Source organism: Leptonotus elevatus, chromosome 19 (genome assembly GCF_054856555.1).
Source record: "Leptonotus elevatus isolate MCC_2025b chromosome 19, RoL_Lele_1.0, whole genome shotgun sequence".
In the NCBI taxonomy this organism is placed as follows: Eukaryota; Metazoa; Chordata; class Actinopteri; order Syngnathiformes; family Syngnathidae; genus Leptonotus; species Leptonotus elevatus.
In genome coordinates, this window is record NC_141257.1 from 13,465,764 (window position 1) to 13,485,394 (window position 19,631).

At 37.5% G+C, this 19,631-nt stretch overlaps 1 protein-coding gene across 2 annotated transcripts in view; it reads right to left on the bottom strand.

Moving 5' to 3' along the window:
- Positions 1-3,053: 3,053 nt before the first annotated feature.
- The window catches only part of tgfbr2b (transforming growth factor beta receptor 2b), a 29,572-nt gene continuing 12,994 nt past the window's right edge, over positions 3,054-19,631 (bottom strand). For both annotated transcript variants that reach the window (XM_086063394.1, XM_086063395.1), the window contains 3 exons: positions 17,572-17,713; positions 7,573-7,697; positions 3,054-5,037 (listed from right to left, as the gene is read on the bottom strand). In XM_086063394.1, the coding sequence (XP_085919520.1) occupies positions 4,858-5,037; positions 7,573-7,697; positions 17,572-17,713 (447 nt within the window). In that variant the 3' untranslated portion in view covers positions 3,054-4,857. The remainder of the gene's footprint in view (positions 5,038-7,572; positions 7,698-17,571; positions 17,714-19,631) is intronic.

Below are 19,631 nucleotides of genomic sequence, written 5' to 3' on the forward strand. Positions count from 1 at the left end.
CACACTCGCATTTGCTGCAGTTGTCATGGAGAAGTAGCCCAAAGAAAAAAGATACTAATTGATTTCTACAGTATGTATGACAATTAATATTGGGCACATAAAAATATTTAGTGGCAAATTACTTCTAAATGAATGTAAAATATATTGTAGCTTTCAATTACTATATTTTCTGGTTGGGCAAAATTGCAGTTCTGCTTATTACCTGCTTTAGATTACTGGCACTACTTCAATTTTCACCTTAATTGTCAAACTGGGCGTGACTTGATGAAATGCTGCCTCCATGCGTGATAGGACAATTCAGAATTTTCAATTAACCTTGGAAAGTGCGAGGAAGCCAGTGTACAAGCACGGAGGAGGGGTGGGGGTTTGGGGGGCAGTATTATATGTCTCCTTAAAAAATATATAGAACTGACTGGGTCAGAGATGAAAATGGGTTATGACTTTTACTGCACCTGAGGAGGTCTTCATTGAAGCATGAAATATTTTTTTATTGCTTACGCCAGACAATGCATTCCGGTAGCTTTAATTGATGTATGCTGCATCCCCATGGCAACCTGCAAATACGAATAAACAATGACTGCCAGGAGAGCATTTCTCTCTGATTATTACAAGAATACATCAGGGTCGTGTGGCAGCATATGCTCACTATAGAAGCTATGAGAACAACATTAGAATCACTTTCATACACTAATATATATGTCAATCAAATCTCTCTCTCTCTCTCTCTCTCTCTCTCTCTCTCTCTCTCTCTCTCTCTCTCTCTCTCTCTCTCTCTCTCTCTCTCTCTCTCTCTCTCTCTCTCTCTCTCGACTGTGCCTAATGAAGTGACCAAGCGAATGCATGTGAACAATGATGAGCTGGTTTTGGCCAAATACTCCGCCTGCTGTTTGGCTCCTCCAACCGAATGAAGTTTCACGGTTTAATGAGCCAAGAAAGCTGTTTCAATGCACATTTTTGCTGAGTGGTGTGTGGCACAATGACAAACACCTCTTCAAGTGCCTTATGTTTGTACAGTGAGTGCACAAGTTCCAACACGCACCCTGGATCCAACACTTCAATCCAATTCTACACAGTCACAAATCATGCCTGCATCAACTGTAATCCAGCAGTCCAACATCGCCCCCTTCTGGTGCGAAGACAAAAAGCATGCAGCGATATGATTCGTTGTTGTTGTCGACTACTAGTGTTAAACTTGAACTAATTAAATTACTACTATTAAAGTTAAACTTATATTATTAAATTACTACTAGTGTAATTAAAACAAATAATATTACTACTACTAGTAGTGTAAAAATTTCCAAAGCTTCTCTAACGCCAACTGAGTAAAAATAAAAATAAATAAAAATAAATAAATAAAAAGAAAGTCATATTTTCAGCTTGTTTGGCACACAGTAAAAAATTTAAAAAAGGAACAAAAGACAAGCTGCATATGTACTGTAGACCTACGATGTTTTATTTTTTTTATTTTTATTTTTAACTTGTTTACTTCCCATCACAGCTAAAGCTACTACTGCTGCTAATAAAAATGAAAGAGATCAAACATATTATAGTGGTTATCACATCTGCCTCACAGTTCTGAGGTTCTGGTTTGAATCTTGCTCCAGCCTTTTTGGGGGGGGGGGGGGGGGGGGGCTGAGACGGGCACTAGCTCACCCATGTCCCTACAATAAGGGGAATAGAAAATTGATGGATGAATAAATAGATAAAAGCATGAACTATACATAATTTGCATTATATTATTGTATTATTAACAATCACGACAACTGCTACCTGGCTGTGACAAACCGTGGCAACCATTTATAATTGAAGTCCAGCTTTAAATAATTCATTATCCATGTGGATTTCCTGGGGTCGGTCCAATTTATCTGTTGTGGCTTGACACTGGTTATAAATACAGACCATACAAACTACCAGAGGGGCAATAGAAAAGCTCCTACTATGAATTTACAACACTACAGGCCACTAGCTAGCTAGCTGGCTTGAAATGTGATTTAGTTTTACTGTATTCTTTTTCTTTTAATTCTTTAATATACTTAGTGTTTGTTATCTCATTGTCCTGTGTGTTTGTAAATCATATAAATTGGATTGTCTGATTTTTTTTACATCTTCTATTTAAAAAGAAAAAAAAAGCTAGCTCGCTAACACACCACCTAATATTGTGGGGAGCCTATATGTTGTGGACATTTCTTGCTGTAATTGGTGCTGCAAGGAATGTATTTTGAATTAAAATAACATGTTTATGACACTTTTCTTTTTCTATTTCTTTCCAGGACTGGAATATAATTTTTCAAATAGTCGCCATGGGTATATCCTGGCAGAAAGTGGTTGACAACCACAGACTTGAACTAATAACGATGCCAAAAAAACAAAACAAAAAAAACAACATTTTGAGATACCCCAAAAGTTAATTTTGTGAATGTATTTAATTGTATTTTTAAAAAGAGACTTCTAAAGCTAAACCCTGTTTTCGCAAAGTCTGCCGTGGTCAAACGGCATGCAAGGGTTTCTTCACGAGTGGATCCATTATGGTGTAAAAGTAAACGAAAGAAACTACAGTACCTGAAAGAAACAGACATGAAGTTGTCAGAACAAAAGCCTTAGCACAGACAGAGGCTGGTGTAATATTCTTCAGTCACGAATGTTCTTAAAAGAAGGGAAGATCTGTCAGCGTCGCTGCGCTTTGATTGTACTCTTGTAATTTGACCCAGACGAACACACGGGTGTTTTATAGCATAAGGAACTTTTTTGTTGTTGCGAAGAACAGGTGTCGTATATGCAGCCTTAAAGCTATATTTAGGAGTTTGATATTAAAATAACAGCGTGCCTTTTAATATGGAGAACAACCATTACTAAAATGTTGCCATGGTTTCGGCTCATTACATACTTTGCTACTCTGTTTGTGGCCACCCACTGACATGAATAAACAGGTGGATTTAGCTGCTTAACTCATATACCAGTAATGCAATATTAATCAGAATGCTGTGTTTAAACTAGCGAGGGCACATAAAACACATTCTAAGGTCGACAGATAGAAACGACTCAACAGGTGGGGATAGATTAAAAAAGTTTTAATCCGGAATATGACAACAACACAGAGATGAAAATGACCATACCTACAAGAAAATCTTTGGCTTAGCTGTGGTCCATATCCTGCCAATTTATAACGGAGACACAACGAGACCATCCAGGTCCAACTTAAGGAGAAAAGGAGCATTAAAGCTTAAAGTTTGTAAATCAAAATGTAAACAAGGAGAACTCCAGGGAAAATTGACACAAGATGGACAAACAAAAGAAATGAAAGAACGGAGGATGTGAATTGTCCAAGCTTAAGCATATAGTTTCAAAGTTAGTGTTTGTATGGATATACATTTCAAAATGCAAAGCAACATACTTTCGTTCTTGCTTGTATAATACAGTCAATCTTTCACTGGCTTGCTCAAACCAGCTGACAAACCCATGAAAACCTCAATAATACCACTTAATATCTCATATGATAACACTAAATTTTATCTTAACACTTTTATACAAAACAAATGATGATTTTTCAGAGGTGCTAAATTCAGGTCCATAAAGTAAAAACCCTGCCATAGTTTGGCTTTAGCCCCAGGTGCTAGCTAGTAGTTAGCTCCCTGGGTGATTGTTTACCTGCTAGGAAGCTAGCTAACTAGCACGAGGGGCTAAAGCCAAACTGTGGCAGGGTTTTTACTTTCTGGACCTGGACTTGCCATCTTTGATGATTTTGGTATATATATTTTTTCTAAGCTTTGGATATACAGTATACTCCCTGTTTCTGTCAAAAAACAAAAGTTCAGCTTTTACAGACAGCAGGCAGGAAGTTGCAGGTTTTTATAGACTGTACATCCCCTTTAATGTCTGGCAATGATAAAGCAGACTTCCTCATTTATTATAGATCACGCTGCTTAGTAAAATATATACAGTACACACACACGCGTTTTTTTTTCTTCTTTCAGGCTGATTAGTTTTTTGGTTTCAAAGTGGCTTTTAACACAAATTACCGCTGTGGATTCTTCACACATGCGTCACTGCTATGTCACAATAAGTTAAAGTTGCACCATGAAACATACACGGGGCATTAGCGTCATGAGCAGTCTTAGTCAGAGGTAGCAAATCCAGGTCCAGAAAGTATAAACCCTGACACAGTTTGGCTCTAGCCCTAGGTGTTAGCTATCTATCTAGCTCTAGTGCTTGTTTACCTGTGAGGGAACTAGCTAGCTAGCTAGCATGAGGGGCTAAAGCCAAACTGTGGCAGGTGCTAACTAGCTAGCTCCCCGGGTGCTTGTTTACCTGCTAAGGAGCTAGCTAGCTAGCCGGCATGAGGGGGTAGAGCCAAACTGTGGCATGTGCTAGCTAGCTAGCTCCCTAGCTAGGTCATTGGGTGCTTGTTTACCTGCTAGGGAGCTTGCAAGCTCCCCAGGTGCTTGATTACCTGCTAGGGAGCTGGCTAGCTAGCATGAGGGGCGAAAGCCAAACTGTGGCAGGGTTTTTACTTTCTGGACCTGGATTTGCCATCTCTGGTCTTAGTATTTGAAATGCTGTATCTCAAACTTATACCTCTTATTTTAAATACACATTCCTTTTACTTTGGTATGCCTGAAATATATTTGTCCTGACGTGAAAGGCACTCAATATAGGCCGTTTAGTGTGCATAGATAACAATAAAGTGCAAAAGTATTTGGTTTAAAGCTTTCTATTTGTGATATCCCTGTTTGGTTTGTGATCCAGTCTGTGAAGCTTGTATATGAGATGAGAAATGTCCAAAAAGTCTGCCTTCGGAATTAACATTAATTTCATTAATATTTTTCCAGTTTTCTTTCGTGTCACCCAGGAGGGGGCGCTCTACTTCTCATCCACCACAATGATTTCTTCGGGGATCTTCTCTTCTGAATCGGAGCAGTCGGAAAGCTTATCCAAATACTCCATGTCTTCGAAGCGTTCGGCGACACACTGCGCTGTCAGGCGGGCTTCCGGGTCGTGGTCCCAGCAGTCGTCTATGGAAGAACAAACCAGCTGGATGCCCTGCAGGGGGAGGAATAAAGCACACATGAATTTCTGTGATTACATTTTTTTTTAATGGCTATCTGAGAGGCTATAATAATCGCCTTATTCATTGACCACAGGTGAATCTGTTTTGGTGGCGGACAGACTATTTTTGGTTTGCTTTTCATCCACAGGTACATATGAAGTTATATATATAGTTAGGGATATTATTAAAAAAACACAACCTATCTATTTATATACAATGATCCCCTTCTATTCGCAACATAAATTTCGCTCTGCCACAACATAAAAGCTCTAAGTTTCTCAGACAAGATTTGTTACTTCAACATAGTTCCTTGTAGGGATAGCCGATTATCGGCTGGACGGATTATCGGCGCCGATATTCGGCATCTGCCTTCAGGGAACAATAGTGGAAATCACAATCACATTTTTGTGCATCCAAGTGAGGGTCATTTATTTTTTAGGTATCTGCTGATACAGTCTTGATCCGAGGCAATGCAGTATAAAGACAAAAAGACTGCAGCTAAATTGTTGTATTTATTTTTTATTTTATATGAGGTATCCCAACATGCTAACTTTTTATATGGCTGCAAGTCAGCAGTGATTCAAATCAAGCAAACAAATAAAATATTTTATTATTGACTTAAGAAATTAAGAAAATCTCCCCCCCCAAAAAAATAAATAAATAAAAATAAAATCTTTTTCAGCCGATACCGATGAGATGAAAATCATGTGATCGGCCCTGATTTCCAATCACATGATCGGATCAACTCTACTGAAGAGCTATTTACTTTAAATTAAATTTTTCATTTAACTACTTAAAAACTTACTGATGACCCTGGGAGCTCCTTGAACTTTTTGTTAGAATGTTAACGATGTCCATTGTCCAGCATTAAAAAAAGAAAACATTTTTCAAATGTTAAAGTTCTTTAATAAACATAGACGCCTTCTGAAAATAATTGTCATTGTTAAAGTCATGTTTTCTTATTTTTCAGGAAACACGAGAAAATTAACAATTGGCATCATTTAGACAAAAAAATGAGCAAAAATATTTTTGGGGCAAAAAATCTTTTGCAATTCTTTGGCAATTTTTTGTGTGCAATTTTTTTCAGACTTTTCAGGAAACTGACAAATTTAATCATTTTCATTATGAAGAGATACTTTAAACATTTTCTTGGCAATTATTTTAAGAGGGTGACGATAAGCTAGCTCAAAGGCATTTCAACAAACGTGAGGATTATATATATATATATATATATATTTAATTAATTTTTTTATTATTATTATTTTTAATTTTTTTTAATTTTGATGTCAATATTTTCAATTTTAGTTAATGTGAATATCGGCTCCAAATATTAGTTATCAGCCTCATTGAAGACTAATACTCGGTATCGGTCATGAAAAAAACAAAGAAAGTATGACTACTTTTGTAAATTGAAACACTATATAAAATGGTATTGGTCCGCAACGGCAGGCTGGATCGCACTTAGTACCTAAAAAAATGTTGTTCTTTTGTTTTGTTTTGGAAGATCATGTGATATAACCTAACATTCTGATTGGCTGTATCTTCCATGCTGTAGAGTTATTTGCTATGAAACTAGTCAGCCGGCAGCTCATGAGAACTAATTGTAACATTAACAGTTGAGCCAGGCCAGGGAATGTCTGATAATGACGTGAACTTGAACAAAAGTCCTCCAAGGCTGGTACTGTTGCTAGGATTGCAACTGAGCAAGAGAAGGGATTTGGGTGATAGAGTATTTTTGGATGCAGTGTCAGTAACAACACAGTTGATTGCATCAGTAGCCTGTGACACATTAGCCATGGGAGGAATGTAAACAATCATAATGGGCAGGGAAAGTACCGTGGACAAGTAATATGGATATCGACTTAGCTGCTAACACTTCAATATCCGGCCAGAAGACACAATCCTTCTCTGCAATGTCCCGGGTTGCACCATCTGTTGCTCGCTCACATACCAACTTCCCCCTCCCTCCTCTTGTCTGGCGGCTCTCGATGCAATTCCGATCCACCCACAGCAACTGGAAGGCGGCTAAACTTACAGTAGTAGTACTGTGGTATGCTGACATGCAGCCATGTCTGAATGAAGTGCCTGGAAAAGCCCTCAAATTGAAATCCCACTTGAGATCTCGTCAGAACTGGCTCAAGTACGGGAAAAGCAAATAAATGAGCATTTTTGAAACTGATCAAACATTACGTGTGATTCAAGTTGCCAATTGTATGTCTTCAAAATCCACTTTTGACGTAATGTCTTTCACTTGTCTGGTTACTCATCCCGAGTGGTTTAAATCAAAGGACGCCACCCAAAATTGGGGTCAGATCATTTAATAAAAGTGACAGCTGAGATTCACACACAGCCTAAATAATATTTTCCAGTTTAGTCTAACGGCAAGGCAACCATTTTGTGTATTCAAACTAGAAATGAATGGCACTGCACCTGTATTTGGTGGCGACTATAACGTTTTAGGGTTTGGGAGTCTGAAACCTGGAAATTCACAAATCTAGATGTGTGTATGTGTGTGTGTTGCCTCTTACTGTGTGGTTAATCCAGCTGTTGGGAATCTCAGGTCTTCCTCTGTCTCGGAGCACGCTGTCCTTCATGCTCTCGACACATGGGTGCTCCCTTAAATTTCCAAAAGGAGGCTCATACTCTTTCACCTCTGTGGGAACAAACAAAAAAGAAATAAAACATTTATTATTTAAAATAAAAAATATATACATATACAATAATATTAATTAAAAAAAAATAAACAAATAATATATAATAAATAAATAAATACATACATAAATAAATAAATCATGTAATAACAATTTTTGTTGAAGAAGCACATCATCATGACCACTTGTGCAATATAATGTCCAATATCTGTGCTGCAGGGAATTTGGTGCGCTCAATAGTCGACTTGTGGCCCTTATTTTGGTACGTCGCATGATTTATTTATTATTGTAATCTCTTCATACTAACTATGTTGAGCAACAACAACAACAAAAAAAAGGAAAGTGGTTGGATAAATATTACATTATGAATTCACATGAATAATGGAACGTATGGTGTTACACAGGGTTCAATTCTAGGGCCTATGCAGTTTACATTGTATCTGTTGCATTATAGTTTTGGAATTTTCATTTGAGTTTTTATTTCGTTTTGAGTTTTGTTTTTTAAATTTAGTTCGTTTTAATTAATGTCTAATTAGATTTAGTTATTTAAAAAATATATACGTTTTAGTTTAGTTTAGGGTTAGGTTTTAGTATTGGTCTAAAAAAAATGTGTATTACTTGTGCGCAATATTTAATAAACACTATGGAAAACTGAAACAAGTAATGCATTTCTTATATAGCATTGCATTTCGGCTGAGTTAAATGAAAAAGCCGGTGAGACGTGCAATTGGAGATAAAAGTCAAGCACGCAAAATTGTTGCCTAGGAGCGAAGCGTCATCTGAAGGTGCTTTTCTATTGGCTGCTGCGAGATGACATCACTTCTGTGACACTTCCAAACGTCCTTATTCCGATTAATATTGACAAATATATACTTAAAAATACATTTACAATCGTCCCGGCAGGCTCCTGTATTAAATTAATTACCAAAGACTAAAACAAAGGACATTTTCGCTATAATTATAGTTAGTTTTTTTAACATAAAATGGAGTTTCAGTTAGCTTTGGTTTTTTAAAAAGCATTTTTTTTTTTATTTCGTTAACTGCGCCTGGGTTCAATCTTAAGAAAATAGCTGTGGTTGTTTTAAAGTGCTCTATAAATACATAGTTGGGTTACTCTTCCTGTTCATTTTGTTCACCAGTAAACCCTATACACACTGTACGTCTGGAATTTAAAAATAAAAATCCTATAATAAACAGATGATGTGTTTTATGTTCATACAGTCTATATATTTCCCACCACCTTGTTATCTTATTGAGATTATTGGCTGACCAGATGCACAGTAAACAGCGTCATTTGCAGTGGCAAGCCAAAACAAACCAGACATACAGTATGTGAAATCTTTACAGCACCGTTAACTTTTATTGGACAGTCTTGTTGATGTTCTCTTTAAGAGAAAAGTATTCGGCGCTGACAAAGCGGTGACTGATATGGTACAAGGCGGACTTGGTAATAGGATCACAATAATGTTGCCCGTTTCCCAAAGTCTGTGTGAGTCATCCACTAATCCACTCCCGTCCTCCTTTGCTGCATTTCATTAAACTGTAGTGGCTGAGATACTCGTTTTGTATTCCTCACAGGTTGGAGAAGCCATTTACACACACTGCATATATGCAAATTACATTACATAATAACCCAATTTGCTCACACGATTTGTTCAAACATCAAAAACATGGACCACGCCCCTCTCGCATACATTCCCGCAACGCCGCCAGGCCCTCGAACCCTGACAGCGTTGATGATCTGACATCTGGAAAGCAGCTGCCCTAACCTCTCCTCCCCGTCTCGAGTCTGGCCCGATTTCTCCCTCCTGGGACTGGAGGCATTTGGCCGTCTCGTACTTCACCATTATCCCCCTCCAGGCCCCACCCGTCGCAGGAACGCCTTCATAGGCTTTCCAAGCCCTAAATCCGGACCGGCTAAATTATACAGGAGACATTTTGTAGGAAATAAAAAGGCTTCCACGCCTGCATTTCTGTCCCTCGTGGGACTGTTCATCATGTCGGATCCCTCAAATGCTTCCTCTGCCTCTACAAAGGCAGATATTTCATTTCGCTGTTGGGAGGAACAATAAATACAAAAATGTCTCACAAGAAACATTCCTTGAGGGTCAACAAGATAAATAAGTTAATAGTGCCACATTATATTGCTTCAGACAAAAACAGCCACACCAGTGTCAGGAACAGGCACGATACAAGATCATGAATTAAAAATGGATCCTGTAGAGTTGAATGCGGTGATTTCTAGCAGATTATCAGCAAACTGAAGCATGAACAAATAAAAAAATAATAATCATGACATACTGTCTTTCTGGGGTCCTTCTTAACTCATTTGCTCCCAAACTATTTTAAATATTACCATGCTCCCAAAGACGCATTCATACGTTTGTGTGTGTGTGTGTTTTTTTTTACGCTAGCGCACACAAAATGATTTGTTGCAGGCTCTGAACTGAAGAGAATGCTTGAAGCACTGGTAGTTATTACAAAAACGGCCAGCAGGTGGTAGCAGAAAATAAGAGATCAACCACGGCCATGTTGAAACAAGCTCTTTCCCCCACTGTTTGAAACAGATTTGTGAATAATGCTGAAATTTGGCTATATTCTAATGCTAATTGCTATACTTTTTTTTCCCTGATGAAAGAAGAAACTCTAATCTTTATTTTGGTAAGTTCAATGTTCAGAGGTGGGAAATCCAGGTCCAGAAAGTAAAAACCCTGCCACAGTTTGCCTTTAGCCCCTAGCTGTCCCTTGTTAACTCCCATGGTGCTCGTTTACCTGCTGGGGAGCTAGCAAGTTAGCTCCTGGGGCTAAAGCCGAACTGTGGAAAGGTTTTTACTTACTAGTTAGCTAGCTCCCTAGCTAGCTCCCATGGTGCCTGGTTTACCTGCTAGGAAGCTAGCTAGCTAGCTAGCTAGCTAGCACCAGGGCTTAAGCCAAACTGTGGCAGGGTTTATACTTTCTGGACCTGGATTTCCCACCTCTGTCTATGTTTTTATAGCAATGGAACAGAATGTAAAACAGCCTGGAGCGAAGGGGGTTTCTTCAGTGGAAATGGCTAGAAATCAATGAGTTAAGCACAGCGTCAGTAAAACCTTCAAATTTGAATGTCCCTGAGTTTTGGAATTATTCCAGCATGACTCTGCCTATGAGTTACAACAACAAAAAATCTCTGCTGTATAATATCACAAGTGATGTCAAGCAAGACTTCATACAATGAGCAATAAGGCATTAACTTTGGGTGTGTCTGTTTTGCAAATTTTTTTACAAAAGGAGGTCCAGTCTCAAAACGAGTGTGTCCGTGGACTCTTTTCCAATTCTGTGCTTTTGTTGGGCATCACAATGTACATTAACTCTGATCAAAGTTGTGTATTTTATTAGGGCTGAGTATCGATTCAAATTTCTTCAAATGATTAAATTTTGATTCACAAGAGTTCAGTTCGATAAAAAAAAATTCTGATTCGATTCGATTCTCTTCACTTCAATACGACCATGATTAATTATGAAACATCAATTCTTAAATATCAAGGACATGATAAAAACCTCCACAAACATTCAATTCCCAAATGTTTTTGCGGAGGAAGTAACTGGTTAAATTATTTAGTGTCTTACAATCGTTGGCAAGTTAATTGAACACTCCAAATTGTCCATAAGTGTGAATGTGAGTGTGGATGGTTGTTCGTCTGTTCGTGTGTGCTCTGCAATTGACTGGCAACCAGTTCAGGGTGTACCCCGCCTACTGCCCGAAGCCAGCTGGGATAGGCTCCAGTGCCCCCCGCGACCCTTAAGAGGACAAGCGGTTAAGAAAATGGATGGATGGATGGACAAACTTTGACATCAGCAAGGATGAGATGAAAATATTTTCATAATAAAAAGATTCTGAATCATCTTAAAGTGCAATAAGTTAGGTCTTTCATTAATGTCAGAAAATACTTTTAAATTCATGTAAACAGTAAATGTCAAGAAAACTGTAAAATACACAAAAAAACTTGGTCTTTCAAATTCTATTATCTTATAAATTTATTGGGAAAAAGGATATTAAAATATTAAATTCATGGTTTTATAAATTGATATCAGGCTCGAAAAGGAAAATTGAATAAGATATCGCTTTTTTTTTTTAAACCCAACCCTATATTTTATATCAAATATAAGATCAGTGAGAATCAATTATTGAATTATTAAGAGTCTTTAAAGAGTTTTTAGTGTCTCTCAAAAAAAAGAATTTTTATTTTTTTTGTGTTTCAGTATTACTCATTCAAACCCAAAAATGTATAAATAAGTTTTTTTTAAGTACTTTGTCCTTCACTCCCAAAAACATAAAAAACATATGAATAGGTTTAAAAAAAAGAAGAAAAAAAAAGAACGAACTGTCCTTCACTCCCCAAAATGTATTTATAAGTTTTTAAAATGTTTTTTTATGCTGGAGCATACAGGCTTTGATATAGCTTCTGACATGAAGAGGTTGCTTAAAGCAATTGTAGTTATTACAAAAAGCGGCAGCAGAGTATAAGAGATCCGCCAGTGCCATGTTGCAACAAAGCTCTTTTTGCCAGTGTTTTCAACAGAAATGTGGATAATGATGAAACTTATCTATATTCTAATGCTAATTGCTGCAAAACGGAAACCTATACAAATATACTTTTTTTCCCCCTGATGAACGAAGAGACTCTAATCTTTCTTTTGGTTGGTTCCATGTTTTTATAACAATAGAACACACTATGTCTGTGGACCTTGCCAAATCAGTCAAAATCGAAGGCGCAAAATCGAGCGAAGGGGGGTGCTTCAGCAAAAATGGCTGGGTTAACAGTGATTAACTTCTTTGCATGATTATTAAGAATGCTAAAATCCCTCAGAGTGGAAGTGAAGCCAAACATTTTCTGTTCTGTATGTGCCCCAAATAGTTTAAACATGGCATTCTGGTGAATATTGTGTTTGTGGAATATGAATTAAGCAACAAAATCCACTCGTTTTTAGCCAGCTCAGGGGGTGGCCATTTTGTCACTTGCTATTGCCTGAAAATGACATCACAGTTGCTCAGCGCTCAGGTAACAACCAATCACGGCTACCTGTAGTCTGAGTTTGGTCATGTGATGTCTGCAAGCAGAGTTGTGATTGGTTGGTACCTGAGCCCGGAGCAACTGTGATGCAATTTTCAGTCGAAAGTGACAAAATGGCCGCCCCCTGAGATGGATAAAAACAGGTGGATTTTGTTGCTTTATTCCACAAACTTGAAACTTTTACTCATGTTGCTGTTTTTTGTTTGTTTGTTTTTTAGTTCAAGAAAAATAAGTCCGGGTTGGCTGGTTGACTGCCTGATGCCATCAACAGACGAGTGTGTCCTTCGCGCCTGGCAGATCTCAGATCACACGAGCAGGGACAGAACGGCCATGTTGGCCGCCTGCCACGAGGCTCAGAGAGCTAATCCGACATCTGTCGCCTGCAGACGCACAACGCATGCGGGTGGGGTGGCATTGGACACAGGTGGTATGCGGAACTTCCGTCGTTAAAATATTGAGCTAGGGATGTGTTGCTCAACTTCTGTGTACGCCTGTGGACACATGTTCATACTCTGTCTGTCGGAGCAATTGTGAGTGCTCACCGGTGACTCATTGATGTTTCTTGTTCAACTTTGCAGCTTGGGGAATTAAGTCTGTAAAAATCCCCTTTTTTGACTGATTCCTGAATGAATACCAAATCTCTGACAAGCCAATCAGAGGCAGAGTAGGGCGGGTCATGCCAAGGAAAATAATCCTTCAAATAGTGTGCTGAGCTGTGTCGGCGGGCTGGCTGGCATTTTAGCTCACATGAAAGCGTCTGCGCTCCTAAACTGGAGACATTCTCATGGCATGGGTTCGTTTAAACCAGACTGTTTTTCACTATTTTAAATTTAAAAAATGTTTAAGTGAGTAAGTAATGAATCAGATTAGTCGATTAAATAATCGATAGATTAATCGATTCTCAAAATATTCAATAGTGACAGCCCTAAATTCAATAATTATAAATTTAATAAATTAAAAAGATTCTGAATTGTCTTAAAGTGTAATAAGTCAGGTCTTTCATAAATGTAAGAAAATACTTTTAAATTCATGTGAACAGTAAATTTCAAGAAAACGGTAAGATAAAAAAATATATATTTTAAAATTCTATTTTCTTATGATTTTATGAACAAAAGAGATATTAAAATAATAAATTCTTGGTTTGAATAATCAATACCAGGCTCGAAAAGGAAAATCGATTCGATTTGATTATTGGATTTTTGAAACCAAGTCCTACTATTGAAATAATTTATGAGAGTTGTTTGGTACGTGACTGCGTTCCAGTGCACAAAAACATGGCAGGACAAGTTTGCCGATCGTGATCTCAGCCCTTTCAAACATCTTGCAATGAGTCAGCTCGAAAAACACAGGCAGCTGTTAGTTATAGAAGCAGGATGAGTGCAATTTTTACGAGTGGTAAGGTGTTAACAGCCAGTTGTCTCAATACGTGTGTGTGTAGCGTATAACGAAATATGCATGAACTAGCAAGCTGCCCAAGTCTGCCCTCAATTATTATTCTGGTTCTGCTTTCCATCTTGCTGAAAAACCTGTGTCTTGTCCTGCTTGTCAGACTGTGTTGGCATGAGTAAAGCTCTCGAGAGTGTTTCCATGCAGTGGGGGAGTCATTAACTGCTGCATCACCTGCCTCAGGGTAGGAAGTACTTGAGAGACAGAGTGCAAAGATACGTGAGGAAATATAGAGAAGCTGTCAAGTTTAGTAGCGCAAAAATGACAGCGATATTCCAAGCAAGGACATGATGTGTTTAAATTTGTACAGAAATAATGCATCTTCCCTATAAATGCAAGTCCTAACCGGAACAATGGATGAGTTGGAGAGGAAGTAAGAACTAAAAGATATGGATGAGAATAGGATGTCAAACGAGTCAAAGTCATGCTCATGAGGAGATTTTTAATAGGGAGTCGTCGAATTACGTCGTTTAGACTTTACGGCGCCCGTGCCTCGTCCGTACACAGCGTTCCCAGATTATTCGGATTTTTATTCTCCACACTTTTTTGCCGTGTAATAACTCCCACATAATACTTCAGATTTAAACCGTTCAAAACAACTTGCTTCAATAATTCACGCCTTCTGGGGTATTTATCGTCTGATTCCACATTGCTTAGTAGACTCTTCGCACAATTTAACGTTAAATATCAACTTTTTCAATGGGACTGACATTGAACTTTTTCTAAGTCCCACTTTCCACACCCGCTTCCATACATACTGATCATCATTACCAGCTTTCTGATACTGCTCAGTGGCGCAGTTGGTAAAGGAGGTCACAGGTTCGAATTGCAACTCTATCCATGGCAATTATGCACATGTACATGTATACCAACTGACTATCATTCCTTCCACTTTTCCATCTAAATGGATGGAGGGTAGTGCATGCCTATGTGGCACTATTGAGTGATTTTTGTTGTTGCATTTTTCCATTGGATATCACTAGTTCTACTTTTCCCATATAAATGTGCTTCACAAATTCACGCCTCGTGGGCTCAAGTATTATTTTTATTCAATACTAATTTTCACATAATTTATCTTTCAATTTACTTCATAAGCATTCATCTTAGCATTCAGCTCTCAGTATTCCCATGCAATTTCTGCAGAAATTAAATAGTTTTCTACAGTAATCATGTCATTTTAAAGTTATTTATAGTTGTATTGTTGTTACATCCAGCAACGGGCGTTCATCTAGCAGGATGGTTCACCATCAGGCATGCCACATTTCCGTGTTTAGGTTTTCATTAGCTCCACTTTGCCGTCCGTCAGCAATGAATGGCCATGTGGAAACACGAAATATTGGTTCTGGCTCGCGCAAATATGTTTTTTTTTTTGGGTTGGTTACATCGCCAACGTCCGAACGGTACTCGTCCGTAACGCGAGGAGCCCCTGTATAGCCACTAGCATCTTGTTAGTCACAACAAGCCTTCTGTAGAGAGACACATGGCATCCGCAAATAAAGACAACTATACTTAAACAGTAGTTAAGTTGACACTAAAACAGTCAGTCTTGGGCCTGTGCTTATTCAAAACAGGAAATGGTCTGTTTTATTTTCAAAGTATACCCACAAACCGTGCATATTCTTGTACTTGGGAAGGAAAAACAAGTGGGATTGTGGGTCACTTTGGCCTGTTGGGCAACACGACTGTGCAATACACTTGCAGCATCCTTGTGGGGGAATGTGTGTGGGGGGCAAAACAGAAAAAGAGCTCAAGGAGGCGCGTTCATGCCCAAAGCTAGCTTTCAATCACTGCATTGACAAAATGGATACAGGAGCAGTCACAGCAAAGAACAGGCCCGCAGAGACATTTAAGGGGAAGTGAAAACAAATGACTGAGGTCTGACATGTGTGGTTCGCTCTCAGATAATCACCCATTTCTATTATTTGCACGTATCGTGACCTTGTTTTTGCAAATGGATGACAAACAGAAGTAACAGAGCAGAATGGAGTTTAATCCTTGAGACTTCCGCAAGATTCATTGTGGGTTTGATATTCTGGTTTTGTTCTCACATATTGTCGCACCAATGATCAGTCTGTTCATAGATAAATTTATTGAACCTACTGTATTGGCCAGTTTGTGCTTAAACAGTTGGGTGCTGAGAACAGTAAGATTGCACACGTACGATGCTGTATTAGGGCCACGTATAATTTTATTTAATTTGTTTGTCAAAAAAAAAACTCGCAAATTTGAGGCTTTTTAAAGTGGCAGATTTGCGAGAAAAAAACGGGTATATTTGCGAGTTCAGAAAGTGGCAAATTTGCAACTTTATAGCGTGGCAAATTTGCGAGAAAAAAAACAATGAAATTTGCGAGTTTATGAAGTGGCAAATTTGCGAGAGATTTTTTTTTGTAAATTTGCCACTTTATAAAGTGGCAAATTTGCAACTTTGAAGTGGCAGATTTGCGAGAAAAAACATGTAAATTTGCAAGTTTATAAAGTGGCAAATTTGCGAGAAAAAAACTAGTAAATTTGCGAGTTTATAAAGTGGCAAATTTGCGACTTTATAAAGTGGCAACTTTGCGAGAAAAAAACTCAGAAAAGTACAAGAAACACAAGTAGGGTACTACTCGGTTGTTTGTGTTAATACTTTCGGGTTTTCAAATATGGAGATAGTAATTACTTTAGCACGATTAACCATATGATGTTTGAAGCGTTGGGTACGGCCAGCGACAAAGACGCCTTGCTTTGCGAAGTTCCACACCATGAGGATCAAGCATTTAAGTTAATTTGTTAAAATAAATACTTACTTGTACATTTATGTTTCCAGAATTATTATTTACACATTTACATGTTGGTCGAATCTGCTGCTCGCTGTCATTCACTTGCATTTAAAAAAATATGCTAGCTTCTGATTAGTTAGTGTTAGTTAGCTGATAGGGAATCAGGAAGTGTTGTCGCTCTAGCTGTCGTGTATGACGAGTAAAGAATAAATCAGTCTCCATCCTGTCATTTCATTTCATAAAACCAGTGTTCCATGAACCACCAACAAATCCTTATGTTAGCGCCTGGTGGAGAAAAGCCAGTACCTCGTTCAGACTATAGCTACGCTACGGATTTCTTGCAAGCTTCTGAGTTTTTTTCCTCACAAATTTGCCACTTTATAAACACGCAAATTTACGATTTTTTCTCTCGCGAATTTGCCACTTTAAAAAGCCACAAATTTGTATGTTTTTCTCGGAATATTAGACCCCTCTAAAAAAAATTTTTTTTATAAGTGGCCCTAATACGCCGGTATGTTAAATTAAACTAACACTGAAGAAGATTCTAACCTTGCTCTGTTTTGCAATCATAAAATAGCTCAGACAGAACGCAATCTCGTCAGTATCTACTGATATCTTACCTCCAATAGCGCTGCACCTGGAAATAATCTCCCACAATACAAGTGCCATGGAGTACACGTCGGCCTGTTTAAAGGACTCAATGTTTTCCAGGTTGATCCTGGACTCCAAGACCTCTGGTGCCATGTATCTGGCTGTTCCCACCTTAGAAAAAAACACAATAAAAAAAGGATTATACAAGATAATAATAAACTATAATAATATTAAACTAATAATAAAAAGTGTTATAATTGGTCCATTTTAACCTAACTATTTTCTTTACTTTTATTTAATCTGGTTTAAAAAACAAACAAAACTAATTGAGATTTACGATCTCTTGCAAAAGTAACATGCCGAAGAGGCAGCAGCAAATTAAGTTCACATAAGGTCCATTTAAAAGAGTTTGGAAAGACCTAAGTCAGGAAGATTTGCCACTCAAATTGGTTGATTGTGGTAAGAAAGACACAGGATATGTCCCTGAGCTTAACCAATTGGTGTGGAGTACGAACCAAATCCGGTTTACCGTCAGGTAGCGTGTAAACAGAACATTTTCTGTCTTGCAAGTATGTGAATAGCACGTCACCTGACAGCATTTTGTTGTTTTTCACCTTGTGAAGGAAGCTAATTAACTCAAGACCTCCTCATAAAGTCTACTTAGCTGTTAGGTGGCATACTTAAGCCTGGTAGTTTGTCCAGATAAGTAACAGTGATGCCACAGTTGTCTTGAAAACATAGCTACTTTACTTATTACTTCCTTTAAAAAGTAATTAGTTAGATTACAAGTTACTTTAATAGTTACATTCAGCAGATAGACAACCCTGTTTAATACAAAAATGACACCTTAATTTGAAGTTAATTTTTTAACTGTAACATTTAAGAATAAAGCTTTTTGACTTTATAGAAAAAATCGTCTTATGGATTTGTTTGGCAACTTGTTAAAAAAATCTAATTAAAAAAAGAGTTTTTCTAGTTTTCAATTGGCAAATACACTTTTAAATTAAAATACAAAATAAAGGCAGTCTTTATTTTTTATTATTATTATTATTTAACTATTAAAGTTGTGCTGGCAAATCTCAAGATTTATAACGTAAAGCACATTTTTTGTAAAAAATATTAAATTTGGGGACCTCCTGCAGTCACACAATCTGATATGACTTTCTCTTTAGGCTTGAATGTAAAGTGTGCTGCAATCATGTTTTTTTTGGTAAATTATTTTATTATTATTATTATTATTTTTTTTTTAAATAAACCGTTACCAAATCTAGATCACACCCTAACGGTAGATAACACACCACATAGTTTTTGGCTAACACAAACTCAAAATAGTGACTATTTCCAACTTGAAAACACAAATCTCTCTGTTTACGTAGAATAGTATGAACACGTAATGAGTCGTCAACATTCTAAAAACGTAATTTTTAGAGCTGGGTAATCGATTCTAATTTTGTCAGTCGATTCGATTTTCTTCTGATTAGATTCGATTCTCTTCACTCCGATATTGATTAATAATAGAATGTAAATTCTTCTTAAATGTCAAGGACATGATAAACTCCACAAATATTAAATTCCAAAGTAAATTTTAACATGTGTTATAATCATTTAAGTGCTACATAAACATTGCAATCAGCAAGAATGAGATCAAAATATTTTCATAATTCTAATTCAATAATTGTAAATATAAATAAAAAAGATTTAGAATTCCCCCAACCATTTAGAGCAGCAACGACTGTAACAAGGGACCGCCTTAAAATAAATAAAAAGAGAGGGCTCGACAGAATCAGGGTTTTTCCTGTGTACAAAATTCAGAGGCGGCCACCTCCACCTAATTTGCTCGCCAACTCCAGCCTGAACCACTGATGTCACTCAACACAGTGCTTCAGCTGTGTTGATTGAGCTCTGCAGGAACGCATTTTAACTGCAGTTGCAGTGTTGCGCCATTATGGAGGCACTATATCAACAGCAACCTGAAGCAACAAACGAAGAAGAAACTGCTTTTTTTTTTTTTTACTTTAACAGTAAATAGTCAATTTGCTTATTTTCTTACCGTGTTAACAGAAATGGGCCCATAAGGAAAATGGAACGA